This window comes from Mustelus asterias, chromosome 1 (assembly GCF_964213995.1).
Source record: "Mustelus asterias chromosome 1, sMusAst1.hap1.1, whole genome shotgun sequence".
In the NCBI taxonomy this organism is placed as follows: Eukaryota; Metazoa; Chordata; class Chondrichthyes; order Carcharhiniformes; family Triakidae; genus Mustelus; species Mustelus asterias.
In genome coordinates this window covers 186,749,898-186,772,332 of record NC_135801.1, presented here as the reverse complement: position 1 = coordinate 186,772,332, position 22,435 = coordinate 186,749,898, and the positions used below count along the sequence as shown (strand labels likewise).

General features: G+C 46.5%; 1 protein-coding gene across 2 annotated transcripts in view; it reads left to right on the top strand.

Moving 5' to 3' along the window:
- Nucleotides 1–21,888, top strand: part of LOC144500777 (snake venom metalloproteinase BjussuMP-2-like) — a 71,703-nt gene extending 49,815 nt beyond the window's left edge. The window contains exons 13-14 of one of the 2 annotated variants that reach the window (XM_078224221.1): nucleotides 3,889–3,940; nucleotides 21,732–21,888. In XM_078224221.1, the coding sequence (XP_078080347.1) occupies nucleotides 3,889–3,940; nucleotides 21,732–21,877 (198 nt within the window). In that variant the 3' untranslated portion in view covers nucleotides 21,878–21,888. Of the gene's footprint in view, nucleotides 1–3,888; nucleotides 3,941–7,539; nucleotides 8,452–21,731 lie in introns of those variants that run through there. The other variant, XM_078224229.1, reaches the window with a different exon arrangement.
- The last annotated feature ends 547 nt before the right edge of the window (nucleotides 21,889–22,435 follow it).

The following is a 22,435-nucleotide window of genomic DNA, read 5'->3' as shown; positions in this document are numbered from 1 at the left end:
AAACTCCACACAGACAGTGTGGAGACAGGAATCGAACCCAGGTCCCTGGAGCTGTGAAGCAACAGTGCTAACCACTGTGCTACCGTGCCGCTGTAGTGTTTATGCTCCATCCTCCTAGCAATAAAGGACAACATTCCAATCGCTTTCCTAATTACTCAATGTACCTGCATGCTGACTTTTGTGATTCATGTGTAAGGACACCGAGATCCCACTTTAACAGCGTTCTGCAGTCTCTTCATATAAATAATATTCTGCTTTTCTATTTATTCCGCCAACTGTCAACCACATATTCTCCCACATGACATTCCATCTGCTAAATTTTTGACCATTCACTTGATTTAACTATTATCCCTTTGCAGACTCATTGGGTGGGATTTTCTGCCCCTCACCCTCCCCCACCTCCCTGCCCCCCCAACCCTGTGGTGTTTTGTGGCAGTGAAGGTGGCCCACCATTGGCCAGCAGTTAGATTTTCCAGTCCCGCCACTGTCAAAGAACAAAGAAAAGTACAGCACAGGAACAGGCCCTTCGGCCCTCCAAGCCCGTGCCCATCATGATGCCCGAACTAAGCTATGAAAAAAACCTTCTGCCCTTACTCGGTCTGTATCCCTCTATTCCCTCCTTATTCATGTACCCATCCAGATGCTTCTTAAATGTTGCTAATGTGCCTGCTTCCACCACCTCCTCTGGCAGCGCGTTCTAGGCACGCACCACTCTCTGCGTGAAAAACTTTCCCTGAACATTTCCCTTAAACTTACCCCCTCTCATCTTGAACCTGTGCCCCCTTGTAATTGACACTTGCACCCTGGGACTATCCACCCTGTCTATGCCTCTCATAATTTCATAGACCTCTATCAGGGTGATGGCACGGTAGCACAGTGGTTAGCATTGCTGCCTCACGGCGCCAGGGACCCGGGTTCAATTCCTGCTTGGGTCACTGTCTGTGTGGAGTTTGCACATTTTTCCCATATCTGCGTGTGTTTCCTCCAGTTTCCTCCCACAGCCTGAATGACATGCTGGTTAGGTGCATTGACCCAAACAGGTGCCAGAGTGTGGTGACTAGGGGAATTTCACACTACCTTCATTGCAGTGTTAGAAAGTCTTATTTGTGATTAATAAATAAACTTTACTTTAAAGGTCTCCCCTCAGCCTCTGCCTTTCCAGTGAAAACAATCCTAGTTTATTCAACCTCTCCTCATAGCCAACACCCTCGAGACCAGGCAACATCCTGGTGAACCTTCTTTGCACTGTCTCCAAAGCTTCCATGTCCTTCTGGTAGTGTGGTGACCAGAACTGCACGCAATACTCCAAATGCGGCCTAACCAAGGTTTAATATGCCTGCAACATGATTTCCCAATGGGTCAACAGGTTTAATCATTGATCACACCCTCCGCTGCTGGGGAACCTGTGGCAGAGGGGTAGCCATCAATGGAACCACAAGATCCCACCAACAGGAATAGTCAGAACATTTTGGCCTTTGTATCCTTCTCACAATTTGCCTGTCTATCTATCTTTGTATTTAATTATAGAATCATACAGTGCAAAAGAGGCCCTTTGGCCCATCAAGTCTGCACTAACACATTAGAAACACTTGAACTCCCACCTAATCCCATTTACCGGCACTTGGCCCATAGCCCTGAATGTTATGCTGTGCCAAGTGCTCAACCAGGTACTTTTTAAAGGATGTGAGGCAACCCGCCTCGACCACCCTCCCAGGCAGCACATTCCAGACCGTCACCACCCTCTGGGTAAAAAGGTTTTTCCTCAAATCCCCCCTAAACCTCCTGCTCCTTACCTTGAACCTATGTCCCCTCATGACTGACCCTTCCACTAAGGGGAATAGATGCTTCTTATCCACTCTGACCATGTCTCTCATGTACATCTTGATCAGGTCGCCCTTCAGTCTTCTCTGCTCCAACGAAAACAACCCAAGTCTATCCAACCTCTCTTCATAACTTAAATGTTCCATCCCAAGCAGCAAGTCTTAAAGACGTGCTGGTTAGATGCATTGGCCATGATAAATTCTCCCTCAGTGTTCCCGAACAGGCGCCAGAGTGTGGCGACTAGGGGATTTCACAGTAACTTCATTGCAGCGTTAATGTAAGCCTACTTGTGACACTAATAACTGAATTGTAAAAATCCTGGTGAACCTCCTCTGCACCCCCTCCAGTGCAATCACATCCTCCCTATAATGTGATGACCAAAACTGCACACAATACCCTAGCAGTGGCCTCACCAAGGCTCTATACAATTCCAACATGACTTCATTAGCCACAGGTAGGCTTGCATTAACACTGCAATTAAGTTACTGTGAAATTCCCCCAGTCGCCACACTCCGACACCTGTTCGGGTGAACGGAGGGAGAATTTAGAGTGGCCAATGCACCTAACCTGCACATCCTTTGGACGGTGGGAGGAAACTGGAGCACCCGGAGGAAACCCACGCAGACACGGGGAGAATGTGCAGACTCGGCACAGACAGTGACCCAAGCTCCCGGCTCGGGTCACTGTCTGTGTGGAGTTTGCACATTCTCCTCGTGTCTGCGTGGGTTTCCTCCGGGTGCTCCGGTTTCCTCCCACAGTCCAAAGATGTGCGGGTTAGGTTGATTGGCCAGGTTAAAAAAATTGCTCCTTAGAGTCCTGGGACGCGTAGGTTAGAGGGATTAGTGGGTAAAATATGTGGGGGTAGGGCCTGGGTGGGATTGTGGTCGGTGCAGACTCGATGGGCCGAATGGCCTCCTTCTGCACTGTAGGGTTTCTATGATTTCTAAGCCGGGAATCGAACCCAGGTCCCTGGCGTTGTGAGGCAGCAGTGCTAACCCACCGTGTCACTGTGCCGCCCCACTTTGGAAAGCCTCCTCCTGGAGCTCCCAGCTCTGAGAGCCTATCTGTTGGGTGGCCAGCCCACCCTCTGGCCATAATTGATATTTTATCCAAAAATGACAGCGGAGGTTGAGCACCGACCCTGACCTTGGTGTCCTAACCCTGGACAGAATATTCTATCTCCGAAAATTCTATCTCTAGCTGAACTTCTCCTTGTCTGACTCCTCTATCTCATCCAGACCAACTCCCTCTCTCCCTTCTTCAGACCGAATGTCATGTTTTGGCTTAGTCCTGCCTTACTCATCACTTGCTAAAGCTCAGACTATGGGCAGCAACCATGGTGGCACAGTGGTTAGCACTGCTGCCTCACATCTCCAGCGACCCGGATTCGATTCCCGGCTTGGGTCACTGTCAGTGCGGAGTCTGCACATTTGCCCCGTGTCTGCATGGGTTTCCTCCAGGTGCTCTGGTTTCCTCCCACAGTCCGAAAGACGTGCTGGTTGGGTGCACTGGCCATGCTAAATTCTCCCTCCGGGGAAAGCAGCCCTCCATCATCAAACACCCTTTGCTGCTTCAAATCCTTCTGAAATATCTCTTTGATAGAATCCTACAGAAGGAGGCCATTCGGCCCATCGCCTCTGCACCGACCACAATCCCACCCAGGCCCCTATCCCCATAACCCCATGCATTTACCTTAGCGAGTCCCTCTGACATTAAGGGGCAATTTAGCACGGCCAATCCACCTAACCTGCATGTCTTTGGACTGTGGTAGGAAACCGGAGTACCCGGAGGAAACCCACGCAGACATGGGGAGAATGTGCAGACTCCGCACAGTGACCCAAGCAGGGAATTGAACCTGGGTCCCTGGTGCCAACCACTGTGCCACCGTGCTGCCCCAGTGATGAAATGGTTGAGGCTCATCCTTCATTAATAGAAGGTTTGCTGGCTATGTCTTTTCCCACACTGATCCATTGTGTTTGGGTTTCCTAAACACCAGCATTCCTGGATATGTCTTTATTTTCAGACAGATGGTAAAGACTAACTAGTTTCACTGTTTTGTTTTTTCAGAATATCACAATGGCGTTAGTAAATGACGAAACTCCAAACCACTACAAAATTGGTAAGTACCTGTCCTTAAGGTCCTCTGAAACAAAGGGGCAGAAGATGAAATTAATCATTGGAGGGATGATGGCCAAGTGGTATTATCGCTGGATTGTTAATCCAGAAACTCAGCTAACGTTCTGGGGACCCGGGTTCGAATCCCGTCACAGAAGGTGGTGGAATTTGAATTCAATAAAAAAATATCTGGAATTAAGAATCTACAGATGATCATGAAACTATTGTCAATTGTCAGAAAAACCCATCCAATTCACTAATGTCCTTTAGGGAAGGAAATCTGCCGTCCTTACCGGGTCTGGCCTACATGTGACTCCAGAGTCACAGCAATGTGGTAGACTCTCAAATATCCTCTGAAATGTTCCTTGCGTGTTGGTGCAGACTTGATGGACTAAAGGGCCTCTTCTGCACTGTAGGATTCTGCAATTCTATGAAATGAACTAGCCAAGGCAATCTACAGATGGAAAATAAATGGCCAGCCTGCAACATCCATGTCCCACGAATGAATAAATAAAACTCTGGGGACATAAGGAGAATCTGTTTCCACTGACAGGAGGGATGGTAACCAAAGGATGGTGGCACAGTGGTTAGCACTGCTGCCTGACAGTGCCAGGGACCCGGGTTTGCTTCCTGGCTGGGTCACTCTCTGTGCGGAGTCTGCACATTCTCTCCATGGATCCATGTCCTTCTCAGCATGGATTCATGAGGGGAAAGTCGTGCTTGACGAACTTGTTGGATTTTTATGAAGATGTGACTAGTGCGGTTGACGGAGGGGAACCGGTGGATGCGGTGTTTTTGGATTTCCAAAAGGCGTTTGATAAGGTGCCTCACAAAAGGTTGCTGAAGAAGATTGGGTCACACGGAGTTGGGGGTAGGGTGTTAGCGTGGATTGGGGATTGGGTATCCGACAGGAAGCAGAGAGTCGGAATAAATGGGTGCCTTTCTGGTTGGCAGATGGTAACCAGTGGCGTGCCGCAGGGATCGGTACTGGGGCCTCAACTATTTACCATTTATATAGACAATCTGGAGGAGGGGACTGAGTGTAGGGTAACAAAGTTTGCAGACGACACAAAGGTAAGTGGAAAAGTGAATCGTGTGGAGGGCGTAGAAGGTCTGCAGAGAGATTTGGACAGGCTGAGTGAGTGGGCGAGGATCTGGCAGATGGAGTATAATGTTGACAAATGCGAGGTTATTCACTTTGGAGGAAATAATAGCAAATTGGATTATTATCTAAATGGAAAAAAATTACAACATGCTGCTGTGCGAAGGGACCTGGGGGTCCTTGTGCATGAGATGCAAAAACCCAGTCTGCAGGTGCAACAGGTGATCAAGAAGGCAAATGGGATGTTGGCCTATATCGCAAGGGGGATAGAATATAAAAGCAGAGATGTCTTGCTGCATCTGTACAGGGCATTGGTGAGACCGCAGCTGGAATACTGTGTGCAGTATTGGTCCCCTTATTTGCGGAAGGAAATATTGGCCTTGGAGGGAGTGCAGAGAAGGTTCACCAGGTTGATACCAGAGATGAGGGGTATTGATTATGAGGAGAAACTGAGCAGATTGGGTTTGTACTCATTGGAATTTAGAAGGCTGAGGGGGGGATCTTATAGAGACCTATAAGATAATGAAGGGGCTGGATAGGGTAGAGGTGGAGAGATTCTTTCCACTTAGAAAGGAAACTAGAACTAGAGGGCACAGCCTCAAAATAAAGGGGGGTCAGTTTAGGACAGAGTTGAGGAGGAACTTCTTCTCTCAGAGGGTGGTGAATCTCTGGAATTCTCTGCCCACTGAAGTGGTGGAGGCTTCCTCGTTGAATATGTTTAAATCATGGATAGATGGATTCCTGATCGGTAAGGGAATTAGGGGTTATAGGGATCAGGCGGGTAAGTGGAACTGATCCACTTCAGATCAGCCATGATCTTATTGAATGGCGGGGCAGGCTCGAGGGGCTAGATGGCCTACTCCTGCTCCTATTTCTTATGTTCTTATGTTCTTATGTCTGCGTGGTTTTCCTCTGGATGCTCCAATTTCTTCCCACAGTCCAAATGACGTGCTGGTTAGGTGCATTGGCCATGCTAAATTCTTCCTCAGTGTACTCCAACATGGCGCCGGAGTGTGGCGACTAGGGGATTTTCACAGTGACTTCATTGCAGTGTTAATGTAAGCCTACTTGTGACACTAACAAATAAACTTTAACTTAGATTTAAGGAACTTGGCAAAAGATCCAAAAATTGTTGCGATGATGAAGACTGTACTGTTCAGGAACACACTGTTTTAGAGGCCAGTGGAAGCAGTTTCAAGCAGGGATATAGGCACAACGTATTCCTTTTGTTAGCACTCACCATCTAGATCACACATCACCTGGAGAAGGCCATTTAAAACCATAAATAAAAGCAATTTATGGAGAATCCTTGAATCCGAAACAAAAACAGAAAATGCTGGAAAATCTCAGCGGGTCTGACAGCATCTGGGGAAAGAGTAGACCCAACATTTCCAGTCTGGATGACTCTTTGTCATTCAAGACCATAGCAGAAAGTATCCTCAGGAGTGGAGGGAGCTTAAATGTACAACTGACAGACCAATAACTTAGAGTTGGGAAATAGATTATTTTTTTATTCATTTGTGGGACATGGGTGTCGCTGGTTGGCCAGCATTTATTGCCCATCCCTAGTTTCTTGAGGACAGTTGAGAGTCAACCACATTGCTGTGGCTATGGAGTCACATGTAGGCCAGACCAGGTAAGGACAGCAGATTCCCTTCCCGAAAGGACATCAGTGAACCAGATGGGTTTTTCCGACAATCGACAATGGTCATCAGTAGATTCTTAATTCCAGATATTTTTTATTGAATTTGAATTCCACCAGCTGCCTTGGTGGGAATCGAACCCGGGTCCCCAGAACATAGAAACATTGAAATGAAGAAAATAGGTGCAGGAGTAGGCCATTCAGCCCTTTGAGCCTGTACCACCATTCAATATGATCATGGCTGATCATGCACTTTCAGTATCCCACTTCTGCTTTCTCTCCATACCCCTTGATCCCTTTCGCTACCAGGGTCATGTCCAGCTCCCCCTTGAACATATCTAATGAACTGGCCCCAACAGCTTTCTGTGGTAGAGAATTCCACATGTTCACAACTCTCTGAGTGAAGAAGTTCTTCCTCATCTCAGTCCTGAATGGCTTACCCCTTTTGTCCCCTGTGACCCCCAGTTCTGGACTTCCCCAACATCGGGACCATTCTTCCCACATCTAGCCGGTCCAGTCCCATCAGGATTTTATACGTTTCTATGAGATCCCCTCTCATTCTTCTAAATCCCAGTGAGTACAAGCCCCGTCAATCCAGTCTTTCTTCATATGTCAGTCTTGCCATTCAGTCTGGTAAACCTTTGCTGGACTCCATCAATAGCAAGAATGTCCTTCCTCAGATTAGAGACCAAAACTGTACACTGCACACAATAACTGACTTCCTGGATTAATAGTCTAGCGATAGTACCACGAGACCATCGCCTCCCCATTTCAGCAAAACATAGAAATGATAGATTTATTTTTCAGAATGGATGCTGAATGTCTTCTTAATGTCCATTGTACTTGTTTGCACTAATAGGCACTATTGTCTCTGTGTCGTTGATCCTCCTCATTATGGCTGGACTTGCAGTGGTGGCTTTCCAGAAGAAAGGCCACAAGCCCAACATCGCAAGCCCCTATCACTCTTTCAGATGCCTCCCTCAGCAGAGCACTGTCTAATCAAAGGATTGTCTGCAAGCTCAAGAGAACCACTTCACATCTCCATGCCAAGGGAGCTAACTAAGGGTGTCCCCGCTGTGGTCAGAAGGCATGTTCTCAGGACAAGCCCTTCATTCTTGCCTGCTTTGACTCAGGGAATGGAAAGAAGATCGGACATCACTCAGAAGTGATGCAAGGATTCTGCCATCACCTTCTGTGTGTTTTTTTCCCCATTGTGTGTCGGAATATCAAAGTGTATGATGGGTTCCTGATCTACAACCGCCGACCATTAAAACCAGCCCTCAGGTATCTCAAGATTTGCCAAAGACATTTTTTTCATGAAGACTTTGTCACTTTAAAGCCTCTCAACAAACTAAAGAGAGGCTATCTTAAAAATCAGAGTGACTGCATTGAAAACTCAACACCAATCTTCCTTTGTTAGCGTTAATGAAGACATTCAAATGGAAACCGAGGATATCTTTCAGTCTGCGGTTTCGCTTTTAGTCACTGTGAAACTTGAATGATCCCCAGCAATGTGAACACTTATTTACGCAGGAATTATTGCTGCATTGCAGTTTGACGGACAGCGTTGTATTTACTAATGCCAGAGACCTCCGACCTGGCCCGTGGCTGGGATTCTCCGGTCCCGCTGCAGTGAAGGGAGATTCAATTGTGCGTCAAATTCTCCATCCTTGCTGGCAGCAGGGTGAACAAGATTGGAGAGTCCCACCCAAACAGTAACTTCATTGCATTGTTAATGTATGCCTATTTGTGACTCCAATAAATAAACTTCAAAAAATACACCAGGCTACATTTTTACATGCGTTGTTTTAAGGCCGGTGTTAAGTCTTAAAAGCAATGGACTGCCCATAACAAAAACGGCCACAAAAAAAAATACAGCCAACACGCTTAGGTGTGAGGAATGATTCCGCATGTGAAACGTTGAATCAATTCTATTCTCCTTACTGTCGCTGTTACTGTTCTGAGCGGTATGACTTCTTCAGAGCTGGAGGGGGGTAGAATGTGGTGGATTTTATTTTGAGGAGGGGGTGGTGGAGCAGTGGGAGCAAAATGGAAGGTCATGGATATGTGGGAGCTCTGACAGGATGTCGTGGGCACAAGACAAAGGTAGCATGTAATGGTAATGGTAGCATTAAAGACTGAGGCAGGTACTAATAGCAGCATAAAGCTCAGATGGCAGAATCTGTTGCAATGGTCAGCACTCTCCGAAAGCAAAATATAGAGACAAGTTACAGACGGGGCCTATGGGGGTGAGGGTGCTGGGAAAAATATCAAAATGGAGGACAGAGTTCATGGTCTGAAGTTGTTGAACTCAATGTTGAGTCCAGAAGGCTGCAAAGTTTTTAAAGTTTATTTATTAGTGTCACAGATAGGCTTACATTAACACTGCAATGAAGTTACTGTGAAAATTCCCCACAGAGTCGCCACACTCTGGCACCTGTTCGGGTAGACTGAGGGAGAATTTAGCATGGCCAATGCACCTAACCAGCACGTCTTTTGGACTGTGGGAGGAAACCAGAGCACCCGGAGGAAACCCACACAGACACGGGGAGAATGTGCAGACTCCACACAGTCAGCGACCCAAGCCGGGAATCAAACCCGGGTCCCCGGCGCTGTGAGACAGCAGTGCTAATCATTGTGCCACCGTGCCACCCCTGATGTGCCTAATCAGAAGATGAGGTGCTATTCCTCCAGTTTGAGTTGGGTTTCACTGGGTACATTGCAGAAGGCCAAGGACAGAAATGTGGGCATGAGAGTAAGATGGTGAATTGAAATGGCAAGCGGCAGGAAAGCTGGGATTATGCTTGCAGACTGAGTGAAGGTGTTCCGCAAAGTGGTCACCCACTTTGCGGAACACCTTCACTCAGTCTGCAAGCATAATCCCAGCTTTCCTGCCGCTTGCCATTTCAATTCACCATCTAGCCTCGTGCAGAGCTGCGAATGCAGTAGACCAAATAGAAACACTGCTTCACCTGAAAGAAGTGTTCGAGGCCTGGGTCAGTGAGGTGGGAGGAAACTGGGGTTAGACCTTCCGTGATTGCATGGGCAGGTTCCATGGGAAGGTGATGAAGTGTTGGATGAACCAGGGTGTGATGGAGGGAACGTTACCTCATCGATTTCATGTTCTACTTCTGTCAATTTGAATAATATTTTTCATCTAAGATTTGTTTCTGTTTTATTTGGCTTGTGTAAAAAAGTCAGAAATATTAACCTGCAAAATGTGAAATATCACCATCTGTGAAATAAAATGCTTTTGCCTGTCTGTGAAAGACTTGAGATTTTTCTGTAATTTCTATCAATGTAGCTTTTCGTTTTAAATAATATGGATGAAAATGTGGGGGGGGGGGAGTGATGAGCAAGTTTGCAGATGACACCAAGATTGGTCATGTGGTTAACGGTGAAGAGGATGGTTGTAGGTTACAGGAAGCTATGGATGGGTTGGTCAGATGGGCAGAGCAGTGGCAGATGGTATTTAACCCTGATAAGTGTGAGGTGATGAGCTTTGGAAGAAGTAACAAGACAAGGGAGTATTTCATGATTGGCAGGTCACTCGGAAGCTCAGGGAAAGAGATGGATCTTGAGGTAACTATTCACAGATCCCTGATGTTGGTGGAGCAGATGAATAGGATAGTTGAGAAGGCATATGGGACACTTGCTTTTATAAGTTGTGGCATAGAGTATAAGAACGAGGAGGTAATGTTGGAGCTTTACAGAGCATTGATTAGGCTACAGCTGGAGTACTGTGTGCAGTTCTGGTTACATCACTATAGGGAGGATGTGATTGCACTAGAGGGGGTACAGAGGAGATACACCAGGATGTTGCCTGGGATGGAGCATTTGAGCTATAAGGAGAGACTTGGATAGGCTGGATTGTTTCCTTTAGAGCAGAGAAGGCTGAAGGGGGACATGATTGAGGTGTATAAGATTATGAGCAGTATTGACAAGGTGAATAAGGAGCAGTGTTCCCCTTGGTTGAGAGGTCAGTCACGAGGGGGCATAGTTTTAGGGTGAGGAGTAGGAGATTCAGAGGGGATTTGAGAAAAAAACATTTTCACTCAGAGGGCCATGCTAAATTGCCCCTTAGGGTCCAGAGATATGTAGCTTAGGAGGGGTTTAGTGGGGTAGAAGATAGGGCCTGAGTGGGATTTAGTCAGTGCAGGCTCGATGGGCTGAATGGCCTCCTCCTGCACCGTGGGAATTCAATAACAAAATGTTTGCGATTTGTAATTTCTACAGGGTACTGGGTGTCACTAAATAGAAGACCATGAAGGAATAGCAGGAAATTGGCATTCCCAGAGCTGGAGGGGATGTTAGTGCAAAGTCCTGCTCAGAAAATGAAATTCAGCACATCAGGCCCCTCTGCCAAGTATGAGAGTGCGCAATCATCGTAACTCAATCTCATAAATCTTCAACCAAAAACATGTGAGAAAGACAGACAGCCCCCGTGTCTGCGTGGGTTTCCTTCGGGTGCTCCGGTTTCCTCCCACAGTCCGAAAGACATACTGGTTAGGGTGCATTGGCCATGCTAAATTCTCCCTCAGTGTACCCGAACAGGCATGTGGCGACTAGGGGATTTTCACAGTAACTTTATTGTAGTGTTAATGTAAGCCTACTCGTGACACTAATAAAATAAAAAGAAATGCAGGGTAGGTGGATTGGCTAAATTGCCCCTTCGTGTCCAAAGATGTGTAATGTAGGGAGGGTTAGTGGAGTAAATACATGGTTGTGGGGATAGGGCATGGGTGGTATTGTGGTCGGTGTAGACTCAATGGGCCGAATGGCCTCCTTCTGCACTGTAGGGATTGTTTGTTTGTTTGTTTGTTTGAGGGTGGTGGGAATCTGGAACGCACTGCCTGGGAAGGTAGTGGAGGCCGGAAACTTTACAACCTTTAAAAATGTCTGGATGAGCACTTAAAATATCATAACAATCAAGGATTTGGGACAAGTGCAGGAAAATGGGATCAGTGTGACTTTTGTGGTAGTTATTGTTGGTGCAGACCCGATGGCCCAAAGGACCTTTTCTGCGCTATATGACTCGATGGGATGTGGGTTCGCTGTTTGTTGTCTTATCATTTTAGAAAGGTGCAAGGAAAAACCAGGAAAATTATACACTTGTTAGTTGCAGATCTGCTGTGAAGTAGACATTGAAATGAACAATTCAGGACCGAGTGACTGAGTAGTTAGATAAATTTGAGTTGATTAGATACAGTCAACATGGATTTAAAAAATCATTCTCAGGATGTGGACATCGCGACCAAGGCCGATATTTATTGTCCTTCCCTAATTGCCCTTGCAAAGGTGGTGGTGAGCTTCACTGAACCTCTGCAGTTCCATCTGGTAAACATCTGGACAATATTCAGGTCTGCGCTAATCAGTGGATTCGTGGCACACAAGTGCCAGGCAATGACCGTCTCCAAAATGAGAGAACCTTGTTACAATATGGATACCAGCATGACATGCCTGGAAAGAAAATGTGTCATGTGATCCAGTCTTAGTTTCACTTTTGCTTTGAGCAGAGCACAAACGCACAGCTCTGCAGCCGCCAGGCTTTATATCTATGTACAACTGTTACTCCATGTCAAATATCAAACGACACACGACAGCGCAGAGTCGCTGAGCAGAAACTGATAGCCAAGTTCCGCACACATGAGGACGGCCTAAACCGGGATGTTGGATTTATGTCACATTATCAGTAACCCCCACAGCTTGTTGGATTTATGTCACATTATCAGTAACCCCCACAGCTTACCTCCTGGACTTGCAGAATTCCACAAGCTGTTCTGTCTGAAGACAATACATATCTCTTTAACCTGTGTTGAATGCTCCCTCCACCCACATTGTCTGTACATTTAAGACCTGGCTGGCTGTAGAGATTTGCATTCTAATCAGTATTCTGTAATTTGATTTCTGTGTCTGTGTACTGTTTGAGAACAGATATCCACTCCATCTGACGAAGGAGCTCTGCTCCGAAAGCTTATGGTATTTGCTACCAAATAAACCTGTTGGACTTTAACCTGGTGTTGTGAGACTTCTTACTGTGCAATATCAAACTAACCAGCTTAATCATCAGTTCTATACACTTATATAATTGTAACTAAATATGAACATGTATTGTCAACGGAATATAATGTAGGAAAATGTGAAGTTATGCACTTTGGTAGGAAGAATAAAGGGGCTGAATATTATTTTAATCAGTAAGGGGATCAAGGGTTGTGGGGATAAGGCGGGAGAGTGGAGTTGAGGATTATCATATCAGATCAGTCATGATCTCACTGAATAGTGGAGTACACTCGATGGGCTGAATGGCCTATTTCTGTTCCTATGTCTTATGATCTCATGCTACTTTGGAAGTAGGGTGAGTATCTTTAAAAGGAAAGGGGGATGTTGTAATGAGCTTTTAAGGTTTATCAGCATCATGAGAAGACAAATATAACATGGGGGGGCGTTTTATGGCCTCACTCGAGCGAGACCGAAAATTCCCGCCCGAGGTCAACGGACATTTTCTTTGTCAGCCCCTCGCCTGCTCCGATTCCATGGCGGGTGAGGTGGTAGAATTAGGGCAATGATTCAGTTTTAGTTGCATTGAACAGAGAACACACACACACACACACACACACACTCACACACATTCACGCACACACACACACACTCACGCAGTCACACACACTCACGCACTCACACACACACACACACACACACACACACACACTCACACACTCACACACATTCACGCACACACACACACACACTCACGCAGTCACACACACTCACGCACTCACACACACTCACGCACTCACACACACTCACGCACTCACACACACTCACACACACACACACTCACGCAGTCACACACACTCACGCACACTCACACACTCACACACACTCACACAGTCACATACACTCACGCACTCACACACACTCACGCACTCACACACACTCACACACACACACACTCACACTCACACTCACACACACTCTCACTCACACCCACCCACACACACACACACACACACTCACGCACACACACTCACACACCCACACACACACAACACACACACTCACACACACTCACGCATACACACACACTCACACCCACCCACACACACAAACACACCTCTGCTACCTCCAAGCTTTATGTCGATGTATAAATGTCCTCATGTGCCTAGTCTTAATAAATGAACTCATAACATGTTTACGGAAACCCTTATGAGCTATTGGTGCTTTGTGTCTTGTACCATTAATGAGTCCAAGGTATTATCTTATAATAACACAACAGACCTAACTATATTCTATTGACATTCAACCGCATTGTTATCCATATCCTGGGCTTTACCATTTTCCAGGAATTACCTCCCCCCTGCTCACCATTCCAGATCCTAAACACCCCTTTCAGGTGAAGCAGTGCTTCACATTCAGCTCCTTCAATCTGGTCTATTGCATTCGCTGCTCCCAGTGCGGTCTACTCTACACTGGAGAGACCAAACACAGACTGGGCAACTGCTTCGCTGAACGCCTTCAGTCCATCCGTAAGCAGGACCCAGACCTCCCTGCTGCTTGCCGCTTCGACACACCACCCTGCTCTCCTGTCCACACGTCCTTCCTTGACCTTTTACAATGTTCTAGCGAACGCCAATGCAAACCGGAGCAACAGCACCTCATCTTCCGACTGGGCACTTTCCAGCCTTCTGGACTGAACATTGAGTTGAATAACTTCACAGCATGAACTCTCCCCTCCACCTTCACCCCCATTTCCATTTATTTTATTTCACTTTGTTTCTCTTTTTCATCTCATTCATCCATTTTTATCATCCTTCTTTCTCGCTTCCATTTTTCCACTTCTCCATTCCCGACCTCCATCTTCCCCATCGCCCCCCGCCCACCCCATTCCCCCCCCCCCACAACCCCCCCCCCCCCACCAGCGCCCCCCCCACCCCCACCCCCCCAACTTTCAGAGCAGCTGCCTGAACCATCTACACCTCCGTTCTGCCATTCACACTTTCTGATCACTTAATGGACACTTTTAGCCCCTTTCTCAGTCTTCTTCATCCTCATTTACATTCCCTTTGTCCAATTACAGCCCCCCCCCCCCCAATCTCATCGTTTAAATCTTTCCTGATTTCCTTTGCTCGCTTTGGCAAAGGGTCATCCAGACTCGAAACGTTGGTTCTATTCTCCCTCCACAGATGCTGTCGGGCCTACCGAGATTTTCCGGCATTTTCTGTTTTTGCAGCAGGGAAGAAGCTGTTCTTGAATCGGTTAGCACAGGTTTTTAGACTTTTAGATCTTTTTCCCGACGGAAGAAGGTGGAAGAGGGTATGTCCGGGAAGTGTGGGATCCTTGATTATGCTGGCTGCTTTTCCGAGGCAGCGGGAAGTGTAGACAGAGTCAATGGATGGGAGGCTGGTTTGCGTGATGGAATGGGCTTCGTTCACGGCCCTTTGTAGTTCCTCGCATAATGGCAAAAAGTTTGTTTTCAGTGTAAGTAAATCCTAAATTCTAAGTATTTAGTGCTGTATTTTCTCCACACTCTCCATTTCCTTTTGTTGTGCTGAGTTTCAATTGCTGATGTCTCACTGTCATTTTGACAATGTCTCTTTTCTCTTAAGCGTGTCAGATGAAAGTCACCAATCCATTTTTGACTTCACCAGGCTAATGTTCCTTAGCCATCGCATGTGTGGAGGGGAGTATTGGTTCACACTGGTGCCCCACTATTTAATTTCAGAGAATAGTAACAGATTATATTACACAAGGATGCTTGTGAAGCAAATTATATTGCAAATAATAATGTTACATTGATTATGATACTTACGGGGTTGAATTATTATTGTCACGTGTTGGTATACTGTGAAAAGTATTGTTTCTTGCGCGCTATGCAGGCGAAGCATACCATTCATAGAGAAGAAAACGAGAGAGTGCAGAATGTAGTGTTACAGTCATAACTAGTGTGTAGAGAAAGATCAACTTAATGTGAGGTAGGTCCGTTCAAAAGTCTGATAGCAGCAGGGAAGAAGCTATTCTTGAGTCGGTTGGTACGTGTCCTGACTTTTGTAACTTTTTCCCGACAGAAGAAGGTGGAAGAGAGAATGTTTGGGGTGCGTGGGGCCCTTGGTTATGTTGGCTGCTTTTTCGAGGCAGTGGGAAGTGTAGACAGAGTCAATGGGTGGGAAGCTGGTTTGAGTGATGGACTGGGCTTCGTTCACAACCCTTTGTAGTTTCTTGCATGCAATTGTATTTTTTCCCCCCATGGACCACCTGCAGTGCCCTTGCAGACCATCAGCTGTAAGTGGGCCATAGGTTGGGACCCCGTGCTCTACACAAAATTGCAGTCCTCCTACAAACTCACTTGGCTAAATTCTATTCAATACTCTTCATCATTTTTTGAACTAATACTGGCCGGATGGAAATATTTCATTGATGGAGTTAAAACACACTCGAAGACCAAAGATGTCCATCAGTGAGTCTCCCTTGCATTGCATTTTGCTTTATCCTGATTATTATGGTTACATCCAGAATAAACACTTTTGGTCATAATCAGCCTCTTCTTTTCCTGAATCTTCGGTCAAGGAATAGCAATGTAATACAAGAGAAGCCCTGGGTGTGTGCATACTGCCAACAGATTTTATTTTATTTTTTTCCGGCTGGAGGTCTGTGACCAGTGGTGTTCTGCAGGGCTCTGTACTGGGACCTCTGCTCTTTGTGATATATATAAATGATTTGGAAGAAGGTGTAACTGGTGTAATCAGCAAGTTTGCGGATGACACGAAGATGGCTGGACTTGCGGATAGCGAAGAGCATTGTCGGGCAATACAGCAGGATATAGATAGGCTGGAAAATTGGGCTGAGAGGTGGCAGATGGAGTTTAATCCAGATAAATGCGAAGTGATTCATTTTGGAAGAAATAATGTAGGGAGGAGTTATACAATAAATGGCAGAGTCATCAGGAGTATAGAAACACAGAGGGACCTAGGTGTGCAAGTCCACAAATCCTTGAAGGTGGCAACACAGGTGGAGAAGGTGGTGAAGAAGGCATATGGTATGCTTGCCTTTATAGGACGGGGTATAGAGTATAAAAGCTGGAGTCTGATGATGCAGCTGTATAGAACGCTGGTTAGGCCACATTTGGAGTACTGCGTCCAGTTCTGGTCGCCGCACTACCAGAAGGACGTGGAGGCGTTAGAGAGAGTGCAGAGAAGGTTTACCAGGATGTTGCCTGGTATGGAGGGTCTTAGCTATGAGGAGAGATTGGGTAAACTGGGGTTGTTCTCCCTGGAAAGACGGAGAATGAGGGGAGATCTAATAGAGATGTACAAGATTATGAAGGGTATAGATAGGGTGAACAGTGGGAAGCTTTTTCCCAGGTCGGAGGTGACGATCACGAGGGGTCACGGGCTCAAGGTGAGAGGGGCGAAGTATAACTCAGATATCAGAGGGATGTTTTTTACACAGAGGGTGGTGGGGGCCTGGAACGTGCTGCCAAGTAGGGTGGTGGAGGCAGGCACGCTGACATCGTTTAAGACTTACCTGGAAAGTCACATGAGCAGCCTGGGAATGGGGGGATACAAACGATTGGTCTAGTTGGACCAAGGAGCGGCACAGGCTTGGAGGGCTGAAGGGCCTGTTTCCTGTGCTGTTTTTTGTTCTTTCTTTGTTCTTTGTTCTTATTAGTGCCACAAGTAGGCTTATATTAACACTGCAATGAAGTTACTGTGAAAATTCCCTTGTAGCCACACTCCGACGCCTGTTCGGGTACACTGAGGGAGAATTTGGCATGGCCAATGCATCTAACTTTCGGACTGTGGGAGGAAACTGGAGCACCCGGAGGAAACCCACGCAGACGCAGGGAGAATGTGCAGACTCCGCACAGTGACCCAAGCTGGGAATCGAACCTGGGTCCCTGATGCTGTGAGGCAGCAGTGCTAACCACTGTGCCACCGTGCCTCCCACCTAGTGTTCAGTGAGTGATATACAGGCACCGCTCATATCAACCCACACTTCCATTCAACTTTCTTAATGTCTTAAATTCCTAACACTCACAAGGCAAGTATCTCACAAGATGAGTTGAACAAGAGCCCCAGTTGCTCATTATCACTTGTGCGTTGGCATTGATTCTTTGCAATGTTTGACAAATGAACACCAAGTAGAATTTGCATTTGGAAGAGGAAGTTAACAGATGCTCCGTGATTAATACCATACCTTGTGGCGTCTCAGTGCAAACTTGTCATTGATAAAGAAGGGCAGAGGATGTCTACACCTATCATCTCTGATGCTCATTGCTGTCCTTTGACATCAGACTGTGCTGCATGTTCTGCATGACCTGCAGGAGTGCGATCGTAACAAGTCAAGATAGTCAGGGCCATTTACATCAGGTTGCCCTTCCAGTCCATCTCATGAATTATACAATACACATTCAGGCAGTGAAAATGAAGGAAATATATTTAAATTAAGGTGTTTGATTGCTTGGGTAAGAAAATATCATTGTTATCTAAGAGCACCAGAAGGGAGTGCCAACTTAAATCAGCCTAGGCTATTTGTTATTGGCAGTCTTTCTGACTGCGAGTGGATGGTTAATAAGCAGGAGTATTACAGCCTGACATGATAACACACACACTGGGAGTTTGAACAAATTATCCAAAAGCATTGAAATGTTTCCACTAATGCCGCATGGAGCAATGGATTAGACACGTTTGGTGGGATTTTATGCTCTCGCTCGTCCCGAGACCGGAAAATCCCTCCCGAGGTCAATGGACATTTCCATTGTCAGCCCCTTGCTTGCTCCGATTCCGTGACTGGCGGGGTGGGAGAATTCCGGCGATAGAATCATAGAATCCTTACAGCGAAGAAGGAGGCCATTCTGCCCCTCCAGCCTGCACTGACCACAATCCCACCCAGGCCCTATCCCCGTAACCCCACGTAATTACCCTGCTCATCCCCCTGACACTAAGGGGCAATTTAATATAGTCAATCCTAACCCGCACATCTTTGGACTGTGGAAGGAAACTGGAGCACCCGGAGCCGGAGGAAACCCACGCAGACAAGGGGGGAGAACGTGCAGACTCTGCACAGGCAGTCACCCAAGGTCAGAAGTGAACCCGGGTCCCTGGCGCTGTGAGGCAGCAGTACTAACCACTGTGCTGCCGTGCTGCCCTGAAGGATAAAGGATCCCGGGGTTCAGACACAAAGGGGGGATACAGGGGTATTATTATGTGCTGTACCACAAGAGAGGCCAGCTGTTAGACCTATCTCATGACAGAACTGTCATTAGTCAGGTTAGTGGATTGGGCGTGGTAAATGTGTGGGGTTATGGGGATATGGCAATTGAGTGTGCTTGGGTAAGATACTCTTTCAGAGAGTCGATACAGTTCTGAGGCGGCAAATGGTTTGATTTGATTTGATTTATTATTGCCACATGTATTAGTATACAGTGAAAAGTATTGTTTCTGGCACGCTATACAGACAAAGCATACTGTTCATAGAGAAGGAAAGGAAAGGAGAGAGTGCAGAATGTATGTTACAGTCATAGCTAGGGTGTAGAGAAAGATCAACTTAATATAAGATAGGTCCATTCAAAAGTCTGATGGCAGCAGGGAAAGGCTGTTCTTGAGTCGGTTGGTACATGATCTCAGAATTTTGTATCTTTTTCCTGATGGAAGAAGGTGGAAGAGAGAATGTCCGGGGTGCGTGGAGTCCTTGATTATGTTGGCTGCTTTTCCAAGGCAACAGGATGTGTAGACGGAGTCAATGGATGGGAGGCTGGTCTGCGTGATGGACTGGGCTTCGTTCATGACCCTTTGTAGTTTGTTGCGGTCTTGGACAGAGCAGGAGCCATACCAAGTTGTGATACATCCAGAAGGAATGCTTTCTATGATGCATCTGTAAAAGTTGGTGAGAGTCATAGCAGACATGCCAAATGTCCTTGGCTGCCTGAGAAAGTAGAGGCATTGATAGACTTTGTTAACTATAGCGTCGTATGGAGGGACCAGGACAGGTTGTTGGTGATCTGGACGTCTTAAAAACTTGATGCTCTCAACCTGCTTCTGCTTCTATGATTCTATAGAACTGCATATTGGAGAGAACATAAACAGCCAGGTTGGTGGTGCATGAATCTTATTAACCAAACCCAGGTTTCTGGTCTCTCCTCTCAGCGACCGAGTGTGTGAGCTGCCTGGGTAGATCAGTCCGTCAAGCTACAGGGAAGCTGGAAAAAGGGAAACCTCAACATCAGGTTTTCCCCTGCCAGCTCATGCAATTATTTAAGAAAATATGTCCACGTGCCTTCTGCTCGCTTTAGTTTCAGAAACTCTTTGTCATTAAAATTTCACAGCTAGGCATCAGTAGCCTTTACCAAAAGGTCCGTGACTTATCAAGCTATCACGCTCCATTAATGTGGATTACCTGTCCTGGTTCCATGACCTTCCTGCTTATAAACCATTAAAATGTTTGCTCAGTGTCAGCTGTGACTCAGTCCCCACCACTCTTACTTTCTGGAATACAAGAATCATAGAATCCTACAGTGCGGAAGGAGGCTATTCGGCCCATCGAGTCTGCACCGACCACAATCCCACCCAGGCCCGATCCCCATAACCCCATGCATTTACCCTAGCTAGTCCCCCTTACACTAAGGGGTTGTTGAGCATGGCCAATCCACCTAACCTGCACATCTTTGGACTGTGGGAGGAAACCAGAGCACCGGAGGAAACCCATGCAGACATGGGGAGAACATGCAGACTCCACGCAGACAGTGACCCAAGCCGGGAATCAAACCCAGGTCTCTGGAACTGTGAGGCAACAGTGCTAACCACTGTGCCACAGTGCCGCCCCAAGTTTGTGGGTTCAAATTCTACTTGGGACTTCAGTACAAAACCTATGCTGCAATTCTAGTGAATGTAGCGAGGGAATGCTGCACTGTCTGAGAGGCTGCCTTTTGTTTGCGATGTTAAACTTAAAAAAAAAGTTTTATTCATTTGTGGGACATGGGCGTCACTGGCTGGCCAGCATTTGTTGCCCATCCCTGGTCACCCTTGAACTGAGTGGCTTGCGAGGCCATTTCAGAGGTTCAACCACATTGCTGTGGCTCTGGAGTCACACGTAGGCCAGACCAGGTAAGGATGGCAGATTTCCTTCCCGAAAGTGAACCAGATGGGTTTTTCCAGCAATCGGCAATGGTTTCATGGTCATCAGTAGATTCTTGATTCCAGATTTTGTTTTTAAAAGTTGAATTCAAATTCCACCATCAGCCGTGGCGGGATTCGTACCCGGGTCCCCAGAGCATTAGCTGAGTTTCTGGATTAATAGTCTAGTGATAATGCCACGAGAACACCACCTCCCCAACTGAGGCTCTGTCTGTCTTCTTATGTGGACATAAATATTCTACATCATGACTTTCCGCTGGACAATATTAATCCCTCAAATAACATCTTCGACATTGCTGTTTGTGGGAGCTTGCTGAGCACAAATTGGCTACCATGCTCCCTATATTACAACATTGACTCCACCTCAAAAGCATTTAAATGGCTATTCAATGTGTGCGACACCCTGAGATCATGAAAGCTGCTATTTATTTCTCATTGGCATTTTGGCAACATGCAGCAAGAGATACATTAATTCAATTCGAGTTGAAGTTGAAAGCGGTCTAAATAAGTGAGAATTTAAAAATTGAGGTGTCATCAGACAGGGAGCTGCTATAAATCATTGCGCATAGGGCTAATAATTCAACAATGCTTGGTAAAAAGCAAATCACTGCAGATGCTGGAATCTGAAACCGAAAGAGAAAATGCTGGAAAATCTCAGCAGGCCTGGCAGCACCTGTAAGGAGAGAAAAGAGCTGACGTTTTGACTCCAGATGGCACTTTGTCAAAGCTAAAATTTTCTCTATTGGTACTTTTAGCTTTGACAAAGGGTCATCTGAACTCGAAACGTCCGCCCTTTTCTCTCCTTACAGATGCTGCCAGACCTGCTGAGATTTTCCAGCATTTTCTCTTTTGGTTTCAGATTCCAGAATCCGCAGTATTTTGCTTTTATCCCATGATTGACTCACTGCCGCTTCTCTTCCAGGAATGCCTACCCTGACAGAGTACTGCTCTTCTCTTCAACAGGACCTTTTAGCTTTGACAAAGGGTCATCTGGACTCGAAACGTCAACGCTTGGTGGTGACCTATGGCAGGTCAATGGAGGTCATTCAGAGGAGGTTAATAAATTGATACCTGGATTGAATAAGTTGTCCTATGAGGAAATGTTAGACATGCTGGGCTTGTGAACGCATTGGAGAGAGGACAGAAGAGGTTTATAATAATGGTTCCAGGGGTGAGACACTTCAGTTATGAGGATGGATTGGGGAGGCTGGGACTGTGCTCTTTGGAGAGAAGAAGGCTAAGAGGAGATTTGATAGGGATGTTCAAAATCATGAGGGGGCTGGACATAGTGGATAGGGAGAAACTGTTGCTGCTTGTAAAAGGATCGAGAATGAGACGGTGCAGATTTAAAGTGATTTGCAAAAGAAGCCAATGTGATTTTAGAGAAAACTATTTCACACAGTGAGTGCTTGGGGTCTGGAATGCACTGCCTGGAAGCGTGGTGGAGGCAGATTCAATTGAAGCATTCAGGAAGGCAATAGATGATTATTTGAACATGAATAATGCGTAGGTGTACAGGGAAAAGGCAGGAGAATGGCACTGGGGTGTGGATCAGCTTAATACCAACATCACTGGTGTCTCACAGCACCGGGGACCCGGGTTCAATTCCGGCTTGGGTTACTGTCT